Raw genomic sequence first — 18173 nt, 5'->3', positions numbered from 1 at the left:
TTACGCAAAAACATTTCCAGCAACATTTACCCAACAACGAACAAACGATTACACTTTAAGAAAGTCTACAATGTGACGGTCTCGAAATTCTGTACTAGAATAGCTTCATTATCACAACTTCAAATAGCCTATAAAAACATAGAGACAATCACTCACCCATCAGCTTGGAACTAATGTATTCGTAAAAGGTATTTCATCTGGAAAATCATCGGGAAAAAATAATAAAATAAATACAAAAAAAACCCCATGATACACAATCTCCTTCATGAAGAATATCTGCCCGTCCTTGATCACCAAAAAAAAATCAAAGATTTAAGACAAATTAACCAAGTTGTTCCAAGGGTTTGGCACTGTTAACAAATGTGGCACTTTTATTAAACCCCTCAAGCAAAAGAATCCGCACCGCCTCCAGGCCATGTTGAAACGTAAAGTCTAACTGAAAAGACATTTTTTATTTGAACAATCAGAATCCACAATCCAGAATATATGTAAACATATTTTTCCCCACCGTGGGCCCATGAAAAACTTTTTACATACCTCTTCACGTTCTTGTTTGGTGAAGGGGCGAAGAACAAAGTTGACAGGATCCATTCTCCCAGGTGGCCGTCCAATGCCTAGTAAATTTTAAAAATTTAATGACAAAAACAAATGCAGTATAACGAAAATAACATTAGTGCTTTAAGGAATATACCAATCCTTAAACGAGGAAAATCACGGTTCCCTTTGAAGTGATCAATGATATTCCTCATCCTGCAAGGGAGACCAAGTAATAATAATTAATCTTAAAAGCCATCTTTCTTGGGCCATGGAGATTTATGCAGATTTATGATGGAGGATTCACTTTTATCAAGAAGCATATACACAATAATGTTTTCATGATTGACTTACTATATTTATCATTCTTACAAAAGAAAAAACACAATAGATCTACTCATAATAGATTCACAAAGACACATTTACAACTGGAGTTCGTCTATACGTGAGACCCTTGTCTCATTTTCATCCGACTCTCCCGCCCACATGGCACCTATTTTTAAAAAAATAAATAAATAAATGAAACATCACAAAACACACATCTCCCCTCCCATTTCTGAAGAAAAATTTTCCCCAAAATTCTCAAATCTCACAAAACACACCGTCCGCCAACCACCCCCCACCACCAAAGCCACCCACCGCCGACCAAGAGACCACCGTTGTTCTCATTTTCCCTAAAATTCTCAAATCTCACAAAACACACCGTCCGCCAACCACCCCCCACCACCAAAGCCGCCCACCGCCGACCAAGAGACCACCGTTGTTCTCTCTCTCTCTCTCTCTCTCTCTCTCTCTCTCTCTCTCTCTCTCTCTCTCTCTCTCTCTCTCTCTCTCTCCGACTTATTCATCCTCTTTTTTTTCTTTTTTTTATTTCTCCACCCACCACCGCCGCCCAAAGTAGCCCATTGGCTACCACCCGTCGCAGCCGCTCCCCTCTCTCTCTCTCTCCGACTTGTTTTGAAATCAATTAATAAAGTTTTTGCATTTCATTATTACTTGAATGAAATACTTATTTTTCTTAATGTGAAAGAAAAGAATTTCTAGAGAATGCTTAAGAAATAAAATAAAAGATGGGGAGAAATTATTGTTTCTGGCAGATTGCACAATGATAATTTTGCTATTATTCATACAATTTTTAGATTTGGTATCTTCGGGTAATGCTTTTAACAAATTCTAAACAACTTTGTGTTTGCAGCACAAGAAGATTGTTATTATCTTCATAATAACTTCTAAAATCATCCAGAATCAAATTTAGAAAATTTCTTTTGTGTTTGCAACAAACAATAATTATCCACGTTTCATGTAATTGATATAGCATGACTTTAAAAATAATTCAAACAACTACTTGAATAGATATAGGCTTATAGCATAGCGACATCTCACAATGTTAAAGTTTTCTAATTTTAACTGTAAAGATAGAGACCTTTGAAGGAGACTTCACTAGTACAAGCCAATTGGTTGTTTCATCACCCAATGAACTCAATGCAGTGATGAATTCATGATCCTGGGAAGAATCTTTGGCTAGGTAGAGAAAGACTGAAACGAAAAGTGTGGTTGACTCTTGGAGCGAGTGGGATTTGGTAGATTTTATGTAACTCTTATACATGTGACACTTTTGAATTTGGGCTATTTCAATTTTGTTTTGATTTATTTGATCAAGTGATTGGTTGTTTCAATAGCCTTTAGATTTCTCGTTGTTCAATTATTTGCTTTGATTTGGATTTGAAAAAGATTCCTCTTTTTTTTTTTATAAGAAAGATTTATTATTAAAAAGCGTAAAGTGTCCATAAGTACACAGGAGCAGCCAAAGTAACTCACTAAAAGAACAAAAAAAAAAAAAAACCCGAAACAAACCCTCAAAAAACCAAAAACCCTCAAAAAGCGATCCCAGCTACCGCATGTGAGCCTTCCCTTTCCTACGCCGAGAGGACGCACTTGCATCACCGTAGTTGATGAAGCTTACCAAATTCATGATCTCCCTCTTGCCTTTGGACTTTGAGCGTGCAATCCTCTTCAATGGCATCCATAAATGCCAAGGACAAATCCTCACCCTCAACACTATCCATCTCCCAATCCAAAGGGTAAGTGTAATCACCAGCCTCCCCATCTCAAATCTCGTTATTCTGCTCCACACAACTACCTCCCCAAACGGATCAAACCTAACTGGCCACTTCTGAGATTGGGACAAACCATTCGCCCTAACTACATTGCCCTCCCGAGACGAAGACACCACAACCGACTCTACAAGCAAGGAACGAGTAGAGACTTTTACAGCCGGGCTCGGGTTGAGAAAACCCCTCCGAAGAAAACCCTTCTTCACAGAATCTATCGTTCCCACATAAATCTTCACTGGAGGCGCTGCAATAGCTTCCTACAACTTTGTCTACGAATTTTCAAAAACTTTATTAATTGATTTCAAATAGAAAATTCTTATATTAATTGATTCATAATCAATCTTAGTGTAATTTTTTGTGGGGGGAAAAGTCTCCGCCACTTATTTGGTTTAAAGACAATCTTTGCTGATATAATTCTGCCTTTTTGCTGCCAATTTCATTTTGGTCATTCTTTTTTGCTAGCATATGTATGTGATTTGCTGGTTTTAGTTTTTTGGGTTCATTTGTGGATACATAAGTTACTGCATTTTGTTTCTACCATATGCTCTATATTCACAAAAGTGATTAAATATAATTGACTAATTAAATTTTTTTTTGGTGGAATAACTCTTAGATGGACTTGTCACAACCGCCTTTGATTTCACAATGTGAAGATGATTGTTCGTTGACACATGAACATTTTAATGATGTTGCGCCCCTAGAAATAGACCTGAAAAATGATATGTTGGGCCTTTCATTCTTACTTTCAATTTATGTAACATATCTTAGAGTGAATGTTATTATTCATAGTTGGGTTCTCTACAAGATTTTTATTCGTCTTGATATAGATGGAAATGAAATTGTAGTAGAACAGTTGAAAGATAGTGTGGACAATTGTAGTTCCAAGTTCAATCTCATAGAGGAAGTTGAAATTGTTAAGGAACCTAAGAACGGGATGATATTTAACTCCATAGAGGAACTTCATGCATATTATCAGAGTTATGCAAAGCAAGAGGGTTTTGGTGTGGTACAGAAGAAGAAAAAAACAGATAAAAATGGATATACACATTACATCACTCTAGGATGTGCTCGTCAAGGCAGCAGACCATCCGGTGTAAAGCTGCTTTAAATGCAAAGTTAGTTGATACAAAGTGGTATGTGACTAGGGTAACTATTGGCCATAATCATGAATTAAGCCCAAGCAAAGATTGTCATAATTATATTGCAAGGTCAAGACATCTTCGTCTTGGCACAGGAAGTGTTGTAGCACTTCGCGACTACTTTAGTAGAATGCAAACAGTGAATGATGATTTCTACTTTAAGATGGACATGGATGCTGAATGTAAGTTGAAAAATGTGTTTTGGGCTGATGCACGAAGTAGGGCATCGTATGTAGATTTTGGGGATGCGCTTACATTTGACACAACATATTTGACAAATAAGTACAAAATGCCATTTACTCCTTTTGTGAGAGTAAATCATCATAATCAATCAATCCTTTTTTGGGCGGCATTAATCTCAAGTGAGGATACAACGACATTTGTATGGTTGTTTGAAACATGGTTAAAATGCATGAAGGGCCATGCACCAAGAGCAATTATTATAGATCAAGATAGGACGATAAAGAGTGCAATTAATAAGAATTTTTCAAATGATCGACATAGATTTAGTTTATGACACATACTGAAAAAAACTTCCTGAAAAATTTGAATCACATTCACAATACACTGCCATCAAGAGTGCCATACGAAGTTATGTACATGATTCTCAAACATGTGAAGAGTTTGACGCAAGTTGGTAGAGTCTACTTGATTGTTATAATCTGGAGGATAATGCATGGCTGTGTGGTTTATTCAATGAATGGACTTTCTAGGTGCCAGCATATTTGAATGTTGTAATTTGGGTCGGCATGACTACCACACAACAGAGTGAGTATGAATACATTTTTTTATGGTTATGTGCACTCGTCGACCTTATTGAATGAATTTGTGAATCAATTCAACAACGCTTTGCGTAAAAAGGTTGAGAATGAGAATATTGCGGATTTCAATTCTATACCCACTGCCACCCACTGACTACCGCCCGTCAGCAACATTCTCATTCTCAACCCACCACCGCCCACTGACTACCGCTTGTCGCAACCGCTCATTGCAGACCAAGAGCGCCACTGCCATTCCCAAATCTCTCTCTCTCTCTCTCTCTCTCTCTCTCTCTCTCTCTCTCTCTCTCTCTCTCTCTCTCTCTCTCTCTCTCTCTCTCTCTCTCTCTCTCTCTCTCTCCGACTTGTTTTGAAATCCATTAACAAAGTTTTTGCACTCGTCGACCTCATTGAAATAATTTGTAGATCAATTCGATAACGCTTTGCATAAGAAGGTTGAGAATCAGAATGTTGCGTATTTTAATTCTCCGCCCACTGCCGCCCATTGACTACCGCCCGTCGCAGCCGCTCATTGCAGACCAAGAGCGCCACCGCCATTCTCACCGCCATTCCCTCCCTCCCTCCCTCCCTCCCGCCCTCCCTCCCTCTCTCTCTCTCTCTCTCTCTCTCTCTCTCTCTCTCTCTCTCTCTCCGACTTGTTTTGAAATCCATTAATAAAGTTTTTGCATTTCATTATTCCTTGAATGAAATATTTATTTTTCTTAATGTGAAAGAAAAGAATTTATAGAGAATGCTTAAGAAATAAAATAAAAGACGAGGAGAAATTATTACGCCAGAAATCGTGACATTAAAAGAATTGAAATCAGCAACATTCTCATTCTCAACCTTCTTTTTCTTTTTATAAGTAATAAGCAATTTTATTAAAAAAGCGAAAGGCGCCCCAGTACATAGGCAGTATACGAGGAGCACTTACAAACCCAAAGCCCAAGAACATGCCCAAAAATAGCCAAACGCACCAACACCACCCACAAAACCCGAAACGCCCCCAAAAAAAGACACCCACTGCAACCAAAACCTAGAGGCACCCAAAGACCAAGCCTACTAAAGCTGACCGAAACTACAAGAGACACCCCAAAACCCAAGCCGACCGAAGCCGAACTACAAAGCAAATCCAAAAAGCAACGGAAAAACAACCCACAACCCACCAAGGCCTACTTCATGTGAGCCTTGCCTTTCCTACGCCTAACAGGAATAAAATCGTCGCCATAATTGATGGAGCTATGCAGATTCAGGAGCTCTCTCTTTCCTTTGGACTTCTGCCGCGCAATCATCTTATCCCGCTGAAATTCTTCTTCCATGGCATCTCGAATTGCCAAAGCCTCCCCCCCAAAGTCCCCAGCCAACACAAAATCCTCATCCAACGCCCAATCCAAGAGTAATCCATCCCAAAATTCATCTTCCTCTTCCCAAACCACAATCTCCCCGTTATGATCAAAACCGACAGGCCAATTCTTAGATTGGAAGAATCCATTTCCCTCAACAGAAAAAGGAATGATGCAAACACTCGGAGGGGAGGAAGGTCCTACCACCCCAACATCGATGACCTCCCGAGGCGAAGCGGAAGGGCCTAAAACAATCGGGCGAGGGTTGACAAACCCCTTCCTAAGCATGCCCTGCTTCACTGGAGACTTTACAACCTTTATCGCAGGAGGCTCAACCATCAACACCTTATTGACAACAAGGCTAGCAGACAACTTCGATGCTTCCAAAGAGTCCGATAATAACCCATCATTCCATTTCACTGAGTGACCTACCCTAAACTCCATAGCCCTCCTGATATAATGCTGAAAAGGTTTAAAAAGCAGCAAGGGAGGGGGGGGGGGGGGGGGAGAACGAATCTTCACCCCCAACTTAGAAGCCCCTAAGAGAGAAGGAGAAGCAGCAGAGCCGAAAGGCCCTGAACCACACGAGCTACTGGAAAAATCCGAACTCACTAACAGCCCAGCCAAAGCCAAAGGAGCAGCCGACGAAAAGGGAAGAGCCCCGCCAAACTTTGCAAGGTTTGAGCCCTTCACAGAACCTGGGGACTGAAAAACCTCCTTCGTCGAAGCAGAAGAGGAACCTTGCACAGAAGACACCGGAGAAGCAAGCACAGAAAACGCCGGGGAAAGAGAGGCCCACCCAGAAGACGCCGGAAAAGAGACCGGAGCAGAGAGCGACTGGACGGGACCTACAGGAACTGCCGCTGACGGCCACTCAACAGAAGGCGCCGGAGACAAAGCCTCCGGGATGAGAGAGAGCTAAACGATTGGACCTGGAACCGCCTCCAAAGTTATCGTATTAATCCACAAATTCCTTCAATGAGGTCGACGAGTGCACATAACCATCAAAAAATGTATGCATACTCTCATTCTGTTGTGTGGTAGTCATGCCGACCCAAAATACATCTTTTAAATATGTTGGCACCTAGAAAGTCCGTTCACTGTATAAACCACGCAACCATGCATTATCCTCCAGATTATGAGAAGTGCTACACATCCCAAATTTTTTTTCCAAAATTTGGTTCCCAAATGATGTGTCACAATCTCATGTGATCTATCATTTTGGGAAATGTGTCATCATCTCATGGGATGATGACACATCATTTAGAAACCACTTTTGGGGATAAAAATTTGGGAAGTAAAGCATTTCCCCCAAATTATATCAAGTAGACTCTGCCAACTTGCATCAAACTCCTCACATTTCTGAGAATCATATACACAACTTCGTATAGCACTCTTGATGGCAGTGTATTGTGAATGTGATCCAAATTTTTCATGAAATTTTTTCAGTCAGTGTCATAAACAAAATCTATGTCGAGCATTCGGGAAAACTTTATTAATTGCACTCTTCGTCCTATCTTGATCTGTAATAATTGCCCTTGGTGCTTGGCCCTTCTGCATTTCAACCATGTCTCAAACAACCATACAAATATCATTATATCCTCACTTAAGATTAAAGCCACCCCAAAAAGCTTTGATTGACCAAGATGATTTATTCCCACAAAATGAGCAAATGGCATTTCGAACTTATTAGTCAAATACATTGTGTCAAATGTAACCACATCCCCGAAATCTTCATACAATGTCATACTTCGTGCATTAGCCCAAAACACATTTTTCAACCTACATTCATCATCCATGTCCATCTCAAAGTAGAAATCATCATGCACTGTCTGCATTCTACTGAAGTAATCGCGAAGAGCTGCAACACCTCCTATGCCAAGGCGAAGATGTCTTGATTTCGCAATATATTTACGACAATCTCTCTCCAAATGCAAGATTCTCATACCCTCCCCCCCCCCCCCCCCCCCGAGGGCTTCAACAGTTAACGAGTTATAGATCTTATTCATACTTATTCCAGCTCTATCAACTATCTCAAGCTTTCTCTTCGTACACGGATCCAAATTCTTGTGGCATCTAAAATATCTCACTTTACCTGGGCTACGGGTCGTCTTCTACTCTTCCGGTGTCCAAGTCAGGCTCGTCGTTGATGGGGGGTTCTTCTCCGGTGGAGAATCCGGTTTTCTTCGCCCATTCTGCTTTGGCCCGGCAAGATGGGTCTAGGTCGGAGGTGAAGACGACGACTGGCATGGGTGGAGGGCTGTCGGATACTAGCGAGTTCTCCGGCGCAAGTCCTAGCTTGTGCACGGCGGTGGTTGAAGATCCGTTCGCCTCAGAGTGGACAACGAAGCCCAACCTGCGGTCGGATGTGTCAGTTTGTGACTTAACCCCGTGTCTACTTGGGGGGTTGGGTTTGGACTCTAAAGGATTTGTAGGTCCCTCTTTGGGGGCGGCTGCGTTGGGAGAAAGGATTCGCTTGTCTCTTCCGGTGATGGCGGATAGTGGGGCTCCCATTTACCCGTCCGAATCCCAATCGGTCATGAGGTATCAACGGAAATCGAAGGCCAAAGCTAGTAAGTTGGATATTTCCTTGATTGATGAGGCAATGACAGCTTTGAGGTTGCCGATGACGCAGTGTTTGGGTACATCTTCTCAGGCTTTGGTCGGGACTGTGGTTAAAAACCTACCGATGCCAAGTGGGGGAGTGGGTCTTCGGCGCGGGTTCTTGCTCCCGAGAGTTCCCTCCCCCTTGAACGGCTGCAAATCGTTGACCATTGACAAGGGTGAGACTCCCAATATGAATGGTTTGATCCAATCTCAGGAGTGGCCGGTAGGGTTTAGCCCATCTGGGGAGATTGTTTTGTGGGATCAGGGAGAGGATGGTGATTCTCCTCACCCCTTGGGCGTTTTTCCTCCCGACTTACACTTGGAGTGGGAGTCGGATGGTGCTGAGGATGAAGATTCGGCCCTGGCTTTGTTGGATGCCATTGAGGAAGATTTTCATCGGGGTAGTATGGGGAAGCGGTATAAGATCAAAGGAAGGAGAGAACTGCAGAATCTGAAGAGCTCCATAAACTACGACGTTGCGAGTGTGCATTCTAGGAGTAGGAGAGGAAAGGCTCAGGTTCTGTAGTTTGTGGGTTGCTTGTGGGCTGCGGGTGTTGTGTTTTAGGGTGTAGGTTCCTGTGGGTTTTTGGGTGGGTTTCTTGTGTGTTCCTTGTGGGTTGGATTGGGGTTCTTTGTGCTTCTAGGCTTAGGTTCCTATGGGTTTGTGTGGTGGGTTTCTTTCTTTTTTTGGGCTTTTTTTTTTTTCGTTTTCCAGCATTGCGTTTTCTCTTGTATACTGCCGGTGTACTAAAGGGCGCCTGTCGCTTTTAATAAAACCAAGTTATTACTTATCAAAAAAAAAATTCATGATTATGGTCAATAGTTACCCTAGCCACATACCACTTTGTATCAACTAACTTTGCATTCAAAGTAGCCTTATACCCTATTCTTATTGTTTGACTAGACTTGCAAAAGCTCTTACTTGAGTTGGATGGTCTGCTGCCTTGATGAGCACATCCTAGGGTGATGTAATGTGCATATCCATTCTCATCGGTTTTTTTCTTCTTTTGTACCACACCAAAACCCTCTTATTTTGCATAACTCCTATAATATGCATGAAGTTCCTCTATGGAGCTAAATATCATCCCGTTCTTAGGTTCCTTAACAATTTCAACTTCCTCTATGAGTTTGAGCTTGGAATTACAATTGTCCACACTATCTTTCAGCTGTTCAACTACAATTTCATTTCCATCTATATCAAGACGAATAAAAATCTTGTAGAGAACCCAACTATGAATAATAACATTCACTCTAAGATATGTTACAAAAATTGAAAATAAGAATGAAAGGCCCAATATACCATTTTTCAGGTCCATTTCTAGGGGCACAACATCATTAAATTGTTCATGTGTCAACGAACAATTATCTTCACATTGTGAAATCAAAGGCGGTTGTGACAAGTCCATTTAAGAGTTATTCCACACAAAAAAAAAAAAAAAAATTAATTAGTCAATTATATTTAATCACTTGTGTGAATATAGAGCATATGGTAGAAACAAAATGCAGTAACTTCTGTATCCACAAATGAACCCAAAAAACTAAAACCAGCAAATCACATACATATGCTAGCAAAAAAGAATGACCAAAATAAAATTGGCAGCAAAAAGGAAGAATTATATTAGCAAAGATTATCTATAAACCAAATAAGTGACGGAGACTTTTCCCCCCACAAAAAATTACCCTAAGATTGATTATGAATCAATTAATAAAAGAATTTTCTATTTGAAATCAATTAATAAAGTTTTTGATAATTCGTAGACAAAGTTGTAGGTATCTTTTCCAAATCCAAATCCAAATCAAGGCAAATAATTGAACAACGACAAATCTGAAGGCTACTGAAACAACCAATCACTTGATCAAATAAATCAAAACAAAATTGAAATAGCCCAAATTCAAAAGTCACATGTATAAGAGTTACTCAAAATGTACCAAATCCCACTCGCTCCAAGAGTCAACCACACTTTTCGTTTCAGTCTTCTCTACCTAGCCAAAGATTCTTCCCAGGATCATGAGTTCATCACTGCATGGAGTTCATCAGTGATGAAACAAACCAATTGGCTTGTACCAGTGAAGTCTCCTTCAAAGGTCTCTATCTTTGCAGTTAAAATGAGAAAACTTTAACATTATGAGATGTCGCTATGCTATAAGCCAATATCTATTCAAGTAGTAGTTTAAATTATTTTCGAAGTCATGCTATATCAATTAAATGAAACATGGATAATTATTGTGTGCTGCAAACACAAGAAAATTTCTAAATTTGATTCTAGATGATTTTAGAAGTTATTATGAAGATAATAACAATCTTCTTGTGCTGCAAAGCATTACCCTAAGATACCAACTCTAAAAATTGTATGAATAATAGCAAAATTATCATTACGCAAACTGCCAGAAACAATAATTTCTCCCCGTCTTTTATTTTATTTCTTAAACATTCTCTAGAAATTCTTTTCTTTCACATTAAGAAAAATAAGTATTTCATTCAAGGAATAATGAAATGCAAAAATTTTATTAAGTGATTTCAAAACAAGTCGGAGAGAGAGAGAGAGAGAGAGAGAGAGAGAGAGAGAGAGAGAGACTGAGAGAGACTGACCATAGAGAGATTCGGGAATGGCGGTGGTGCTCTTGGTCGGCGGTAGCCAAGCGGGTGGCTGTGGGTGGAGAAATCAAAAAAAAAAAAGGACGAATAAGTCGGAGAGAGAGAGAGAGAGAGAGAGAGAGAGAGAGAGAGAGAGAGAGAGAGGGAGACTGACCATAGAGAGATCGGGTAGGCGGCGGCGCTCTTAATCGGCAGTAGACAGCTGCGACAGGTAGTGGGCAAAGAAATAAAAAAAGAAAAGGCAAAGAGAGAGAGAGAGAGAGAGAGAGAGAGAGAGAGAGAGAGAGATCGGGAATGGCGGTGGTCTCTTGGTCGGCAGCTTTGGCGGTGGGGGGTGGGGGGTGGTGGTGGGCGGAGAGTGTGTTTTATGAGATTTGAAAATTTTGGAGAAAAGGTTTTTTCAAAAATGGGAGGGGAGATGCGTGTTTTGTGATGTTTTATTTTAAAAAAATAAATAAAATAAGGTGCCACGTGGGCGGGAGAGTTAGACGAAAATGAGACAAGGGTCTCACATATAGACGAACTCTTACGTAAATTATCCGCAAGTCCCAAAAATTAGGAATAGTTGTGTTCAATACCCTGGTGTCTAAGTCGACCCATTACTTGTGTTAGTGTCCGCAAATTATAGACAAGGAGAATTTATTTTATTCATTCTTTTAAATTCTTTTTTTTTTCCATGTTGATTTACTTCATTAACTGAAGCGTTAATCCTAACAATACCACCGGCAGCTTTAAGTAAAACATCAATCAATATGATGATCATAATGTTGCTTGTAATGAGAATCTCTTTAACACTAACAGATTATCTTTTGGACCGAAAGCCTCTTTATGTGTGTGGGTTTCATAAACCATCTAAGTGATGCCTAATGCCTTCATGGGATTGAGTACCATATAAAACACTCCAACACATATGTTGATCCCATGCAGGGAAATCCAAACCACGTTCTTTTCCATTTGGAAAATCAGATGCAGCAGAAATCTGACTCATCAATAAATTCCAGTATAGGAAAGCATCATGGTTGGGACAATGGGGAACTTTTTGGCATCCTTTCTGTCCAAGAGGAGACAAGAATCCTAAAATTATGTGCATAGTAACTTGGATTTTAAAGGGATAACAGAAGGTCATCTTTTAAGTAAAAGTGTCAGGGTATGATGCAATAGAAAACTGCATAAACTCAAAATATATTCAGGAACCGTATCTTGTCTTTCCGTTAGATGCTGAATTAAATCCATGACAGAAGCCGAAATATTAGCAGATATAGAACGTCAAAGTAACATTAAAATTACCCATTTTGTCCTCCATGTCCACCTTTTGGCAAAAGCCGCAACTTTGCAAAGGGCAAATCTAAGTCGTCAAAAATCTGTAGAAGAGAATCACAAGTTTAGATTGAAAAAATTAGGGATTCAGAACTCAAAAGATCCATTTAAAAAAATATATATATATATATTAAAAATTAATAAAAAAAATTAAAAATTAAAAAATTAAAATAAAAAAGAAGAAAAGAAAAGTGATAGCATAGTTATAGCATAGGGATGGCAACAGATAGGTTTGGTATGGGGGGACTTCATTCCCTGTTCCCGACCCAACTAGAAATAACTCCTCATTCCCAGCCCGACTACCCTACCAATTGTTGACAGTGTAAACGCCATACCAAGACCACAAACCACAACAGACAATCATTCAATGATAAAACCAAACGTCCCCATACCCACTCGATCTGCTGATTCCCCGCACGGGGCTTGCCGACCACGAAGCCAGTAGTTGAACATGATGGCACAGTGCACTACCACAGCGAGGGCCACCTTGTTCAGTGCCCTTGAACAGCTCATTGTTCATGGTGCTTGCACCTCCATCCCCATCATCTCCAATCTATGGAGATTTAAGTTGGATATGAGCTAGAGAAGAGGGGAAGAGTGGGAAAGAAATGGCAAGGGCGAGCTACAGAGGATGAAGTTTAGGGAGGAGGAACAGAAATTGGTTGAGTGAGGAAATTTTTCCAAGGAGAGCTAGAGAGAGAGAGGTGTAACTTCCCCGAACCCCCCCTTGGTTTAATAGCAAATCCCGTCCGTGCCCCGTATCCTAAACAAGGTGGATTGGGAGCATCCCCACATAGCAGGCAAAAATTGCTATCCCTAATAAAGTGCATGAGTAAGAAAGATGGTTTACCACAAGTACTTGCTTTAACGGAATCTTGTAATACGAAACAATAGCCCCAACCTTCACAAACCAATCCTCATCAAAACCATAGGAAAATAACTGGAGAAAACTTGAAAGTTAATTCATAAAAAAAAAAATCTTTGCAGATAGCTTACTTACAGACTCACCACTTGCATTCATGAAAGTTTGGGGTTTGGCAAGCATAACTGGAATATCTCCAATAAAACCTGGAATATAGGATCATATTAATTCAAAACTAGATAGAACATTATTAGTTTTTGATCCACTAATTTCCCCTTAACAAACATCACAAGGAGTTACTTCAAACCTATCATTTGCTAAATATTAAGGCAGTACATTGTGGACAAGTAGCAAATGTTATGCCCCTGTGCAGTAGTTAGAACGTTATTTTGGATATCGAGGAAATTCAAAGCAAATATGACTTTTGTTTCCATAGGATCATACTCTGATAAGATAAAATAAAATCCATCATCATGCATATAAATAAGGCCCAGACAACATTGAGTATGCAACTTAATATACTTCCATGTTATATGAAACTGATGCAATGCAACCATAAGGAAAGAAGCTCTAGAAACTAGCTACATCATGCATCAAATGTTTATCTTTGGTTTTTCCCCCTTCCTACAAATTCTTTTTTATGAAAAATAATTTATTGAAAGAAAAGGTCAAGCCGTGCACGAAAAGTATGCAAAAACTCCTTTACTGAAATAATCTGTCGCTGTCAAACATAAGATATATTACCGGGGGGGGGGGGGGGGGGGGGGGGGGGGGGGGGGGGGGGGGGTGGGGTGAAGGCATTAGGTTTGCTCAAGATGTGCAGTAGTAACAAATAATGAACTTATCAAGGAAGAAAAGGCAATAAAATGATTCTAGGTAACCATGTAGAAAGTTAATTTTTTTTTATAAGTAACCATGTAGAAAGTTTATTAACAGGCTAGCTAGCTGCCACCTTCAAGCATTTCATAGATACAACTACAACTTAACCACAATTATCCCAAACATAATTGCAGTAAGATACATGAATTGTCACACTGTATTAACCAGCCCATTAAATAAAGTCGAACAAAACAATGATCATTGGTTGTTTAAAGCTTTTAATATGTGCAATCACTTAACCTATAAGAGAGAACAGTTCACAAAGAAGGCAAACCTTTTCCTAGTAGAGCTTTGAAGGAAACACTGCTTATGGATATCCCTTCAGCTTCAGCTATAGCATCCACCATCTCAAAGCCCACCTGCAAAGAATTCCATCGAATTATACGATCATAGGCCAACCCAACATAACTCAAGCTAGCTTCACTGCCCATTAAAGAAGCTCGACCCAAAATATCACGTTATTAAATTGTCAATGATGCTGTTAATAAACAAATAAAACTAGTTCCAACTCCTACAAGTGTCCGGCACGCTGCAGGTGCCCTCCATATAACCGAATCACAAAATTTATGGCATCAAAAGATTTGAGGGTCTAGAGTTTAGACTTAGTTTCAAACTAAACTCTGAAATCCAATCGCATCAATATCAACCGTTGCAATAAGCACATTTTTAAGTCTCTAGAATTAAAAATAGAGGGAACCACCTAAGTTGTAATTGGACCTATTTGGACATAAAAAAATAAAACAAAATCTCTCAATCACGTAGTATATTTTTGGCACCAAAAAAGACTCACAACAATTAATTCATAAGATAAAATAAAACCCCTAGAGGATAATCATTAAAAATGTAAATTTTTGGGTTATTATTCTTTTTAGGGTCTGGTGGTCCTGCTGCAGTCAGCGCTCGCCTCATTCAATCCCCACCTCTCTGTATTGCTAGCACAGAAGGCTCTCTCTGTTCTTACTACCTACGGGATAAAGCCAAGCCATGGCCTCCAAGGTTGGTTGTCTTACTCGAGGTTCTGCCTGCTCCATCGATATCTTTCTTACTACTTTCCTTGCCTTGGCAAAGTCTACCTGTACGTTACGATTTCAAGCCTTTCCGAGTCAACACATCTAAACCCTAAACCCTAAACCCTAAAAATTACAATTTTCAGGTTTAGTTTATGTGGGTTTTGTTTGAACAATAATAAACATTCTAGAAAATTAGAATACAAACTAACAATAATTTCAGAATGATAATATAGGTATGTGTATTGAGAGGAGGGAGGACCTAGCCTATATATAGAAAACCATAAAAAGTCCACCCATCACAGATTCCTAACCCTAATAAGGTTAGGGACCTACATATTGTTTACCATATCTTGTAGAAACCCAATTCCTGCTCAGCTCAGGTATATATAGCCCAATAACTCAGTGATCACTCAATAACATTTGGGTATCTTATTCGAGGCTGTGTACCCAACACATTTTAAGAAACCAAAGCTCACAATCAAAGGAAGCCCAATCCCTCCACTCCGCTCTGCCATCAGCCACTTTTCTATCTGGCCACCACGCGCTGGAGCGTGTCCCACACGATCTTACTCGCAGGTGCGTATCCCACATGCGCCGGCCCGTGGACAACCCTGCACTGTGCGAGATGGCTTCCACCGCCTTCCACAGCTGCCGCCAGTCACTCGTGGTGCTTTGCTTCCTCCTAGCAACCATCGTCGGCACGCCAGCAACCAGTGTTTCGTACCTTAATTTTTTTATTTCTCTAGTTTTCTTCGGGCTATTAAAGCTATCTCCACTATAGGCTTCGTTTTGACCATCATCAGTGTCTTCTTTGCTGCGGTGATTTACCTTTGAGTATACTACTACAGTTGTTTCTTTGCTGGGCTACCGATTGGATTATTGGACCTTTCGAGGTTTGTGGCCCTTCTTGCGCATCTAGGCTGCGCCATTCATAGTGCGCCTTACCAAACCGTCTTAATTGGCGACCACTTTTCTTGGTCTTCGTATCAAGAATATATAGAGTCGTGTCATTTATTTAATGGATTTCCTTTTAATTTTTGTTTACCATCACTGAAGAGGTTAATTTGGGGCTCTTTGTTAGGCTGCCCAGTCCTATATTTTTATTTATGTAATTTTTTACCCTTTTTTTTTTTAAGTAAGGAAATTTCATTTAAAAAAGCGTAAGGCGCCCCTAAGAACACAAGTAGTATACACAGGAACAACCCAACTAGCCCATAAAGAGAACCCAAAAACACCCTAAGGATCTACGTAAGGCGCCCCCATTAAACGCCCAAGATACAACAAAAGCCCCCCAAAATGCATCAAAAGCCCCCAAAAATACATCAAAAACCCCCAAAAAGCACCCAAAATACATCAGGAGGCCCCATCAAGCACCCAAAAAACAACAAAAGCCCCACAAAAAACAACAAAGGCCCCATCCTGCACCCAAATCAAACCCAAAAGCCCCCATCAAGCACCCAAAATACATCCAAAGCCCCACAAAATATATATTAAAAGCCCCATCAAGCCCCCAAAATACATTAAAAGCCCCACAAAATACAACAAAAACCCATCATACACCCAAATCAAACCCAAAAGCCCCCCACCCACGTGAGACACCCTTGAGCTTGTAATTGATCAGTATTAAATTTTAATCAATTTTAAAAGCCACGTCATTTTTTAGGGATACAGTAAGGACAAAAGATGACTTCAAGAATTATTCTGCAACCATAGGTAGCTATTAATTCAATTGAAAGTTCAAAAATTTAATAGAGAGAGAGCGAGAGAGGGGTTGTACGGACATTGTGGCGCGTGGCTTGGTACTTCTTGCCAGGGTTACCGAGGCCGACGATGAGCCATGGCTTCTTGGACTTCTGGGGCTCCACGGCCACCCCTTCCGTCTCCGAAGCTGTGCTTTTGGTGGACATTGACGCTGATGGAGCCGAAGCTAAAGACGATATCCGAGACGTTCTCCAATTGCAGAAGGATAAAGAAGGCAGAGAAATTAGATTTTTCCAACGGTAGCAGTTAGGAACTCGTGTGGTTGCGATTGATGATACAGAAGCACCAACAGTCATGTTATGAGCCCAGACGGAATTCTCAGCAGGATTGGTTCGTGCGGCTTCTTCTAGAGGACAAGAGTGAATCGTGGCTAGGTTCCAGTTGTGTGTTTGATGTTTGTTTTTAGGGAATGCAGGTGGCAGTGCAGTTAAGTTTATTGCTTTCTAGTGCGTAGTGGATGTAATGTAGGGGTTGTAATGTAGGGGTGAAAATAACCGCCTACTAACCACTAACTGTCCATAACCGTTAATCGGATAACCTTTAAAACTGCATAAAACCGATAAGGCGGTTAGCGGTTTTAGGAAAGCCGATTACCGATTATAATCGGTAACCGGCTTTTCTATTATATATATATTTATTTAAAAAAAAATTATATATAAAACGACGTCGTTTTGGTGTTTAACACCAAAACGGCACCGTTTCATTCAGTCTAAGTCCACCCATTAAGCAAAGCAAACCCTACTGCTGGACCTCTCATTCTCCTTTCTCCCAACTCTCACTGCGCCGCCTCACTCCTCGGCCCTCAATCTCTCCGAATCTCCCTTCTCGTAACACTCCGCCACTTGCCGACCTCTCTCCGCCACTCGCCGGCCTCTCTCTCTCTCCGCCCAGAAGCTCCAACGCCACCATCAGCCTCTATCCGCCACTCTCCATCCTCTCTCTCGCTTTTTATGACTTTGTTAATTGCTAGTAATTTTTCTTTCTTCTTCTATCATTAGACTTAATAGGCTGTGTTTTGGGTTTCTGTTATGGTTATTTGTTTGATTTGTTTGATTTATTTTAGTTTTGATTTGTTTGATTTGTTTTAGTTTTTGTTTTGGTTATTTCGTCACATTTGCTGTTGTAGTGTCACTAGTGTGTTCATATTTTTATTATTTTCTGATTTTTAGTGTGGATTTCGAATTTGGTTGAAGTTTGTTATTGGGTTTTTTTACTCTAGTGGCTCGCTTCTGGGTAGCACAATTGTTGGACCA

General features: G+C 40.3%; 1 protein-coding gene across 4 annotated transcripts; it reads right to left on the bottom strand.

Annotated features, from left to right (window-relative positions):
* LOC133866881 (peptidyl-tRNA hydrolase, chloroplastic) lies at nt 1-17347 on the bottom strand. 4 transcript variants are annotated; one of them, XR_009899938.1, is made up of 10 exons: nt 16941-17347; nt 14424-14508; nt 13409-13476; nt 13259-13309; nt 12379-12452; nt 11246-11293; nt 11086-11143; nt 692-750; nt 538-614; nt 374-436 (listed from the first exon to the last, which is right to left on the bottom strand). XR_009899938.1 is itself a non-coding variant. In XM_062303536.1 (8 exons), exons 1-8 carry the CDS (start codon nt 17214-17216, stop codon nt 323-325), a joined length of 804 nt encoding a protein of 267 aa, XP_062159520.1. In that variant the 5' UTR covers nt 17217-17346; the 3' UTR covers nt 1-322. The 4 variants fall into 4 exon arrangements, 2 of the variants coding, with proteins under 2 accessions (XP_062159520.1, XP_062159521.1); XR_009899939.1 differs by lacking the exon at nt 374-436 and adding an exon at nt 10425-10515 and having other exon boundaries at nt 535-614; XM_062303536.1 differs by lacking the exons at nt 11086-11143; nt 11246-11293 and having other exon boundaries at nt 1-436; nt 16941-17346.
* Between the last annotated feature and the right edge of the window lie 826 nt (nt 17348-18173).

The sequence above is a fragment of the Alnus glutinosa genome, chromosome 4 (assembly GCF_958979055.1).
Source record: "Alnus glutinosa chromosome 4, dhAlnGlut1.1, whole genome shotgun sequence".
In the NCBI taxonomy this organism is placed as follows: Eukaryota; Viridiplantae; Streptophyta; class Magnoliopsida; order Fagales; family Betulaceae; genus Alnus; species Alnus glutinosa.
Note: the sequence above shows the minus strand (reverse complement) of the source record. Positions and strands in the feature narration are given on the sequence as shown.

What these genes read in the sequence shown, in the direction of transcription:
- LOC133866881 (XM_062303536.1), bottom strand. Translation starts at nt 17,216, where the DNA reads ATGACTGTTGGTGCTTCTGTATCATCAATCGCAACCACACGAGTTCCT. An exon ending in CAAAGCTCTACTAGGAAAAG is followed by an intron (nt 13,477 to 14,423) that starts GTTTGCCTTCTT and finishes CCTATATTCCAG; the next exon opens with GTTTTATTGGAGATATTCCA. An exon ending in TGAATGCAAGTGGTGAGTCT is followed by an intron (nt 13,310 to 13,408) that starts GTAAGTAAGCTA and finishes TGGTTTGTGAAG; the next exon opens with GTTGGGGCTATTGTTTCGTA.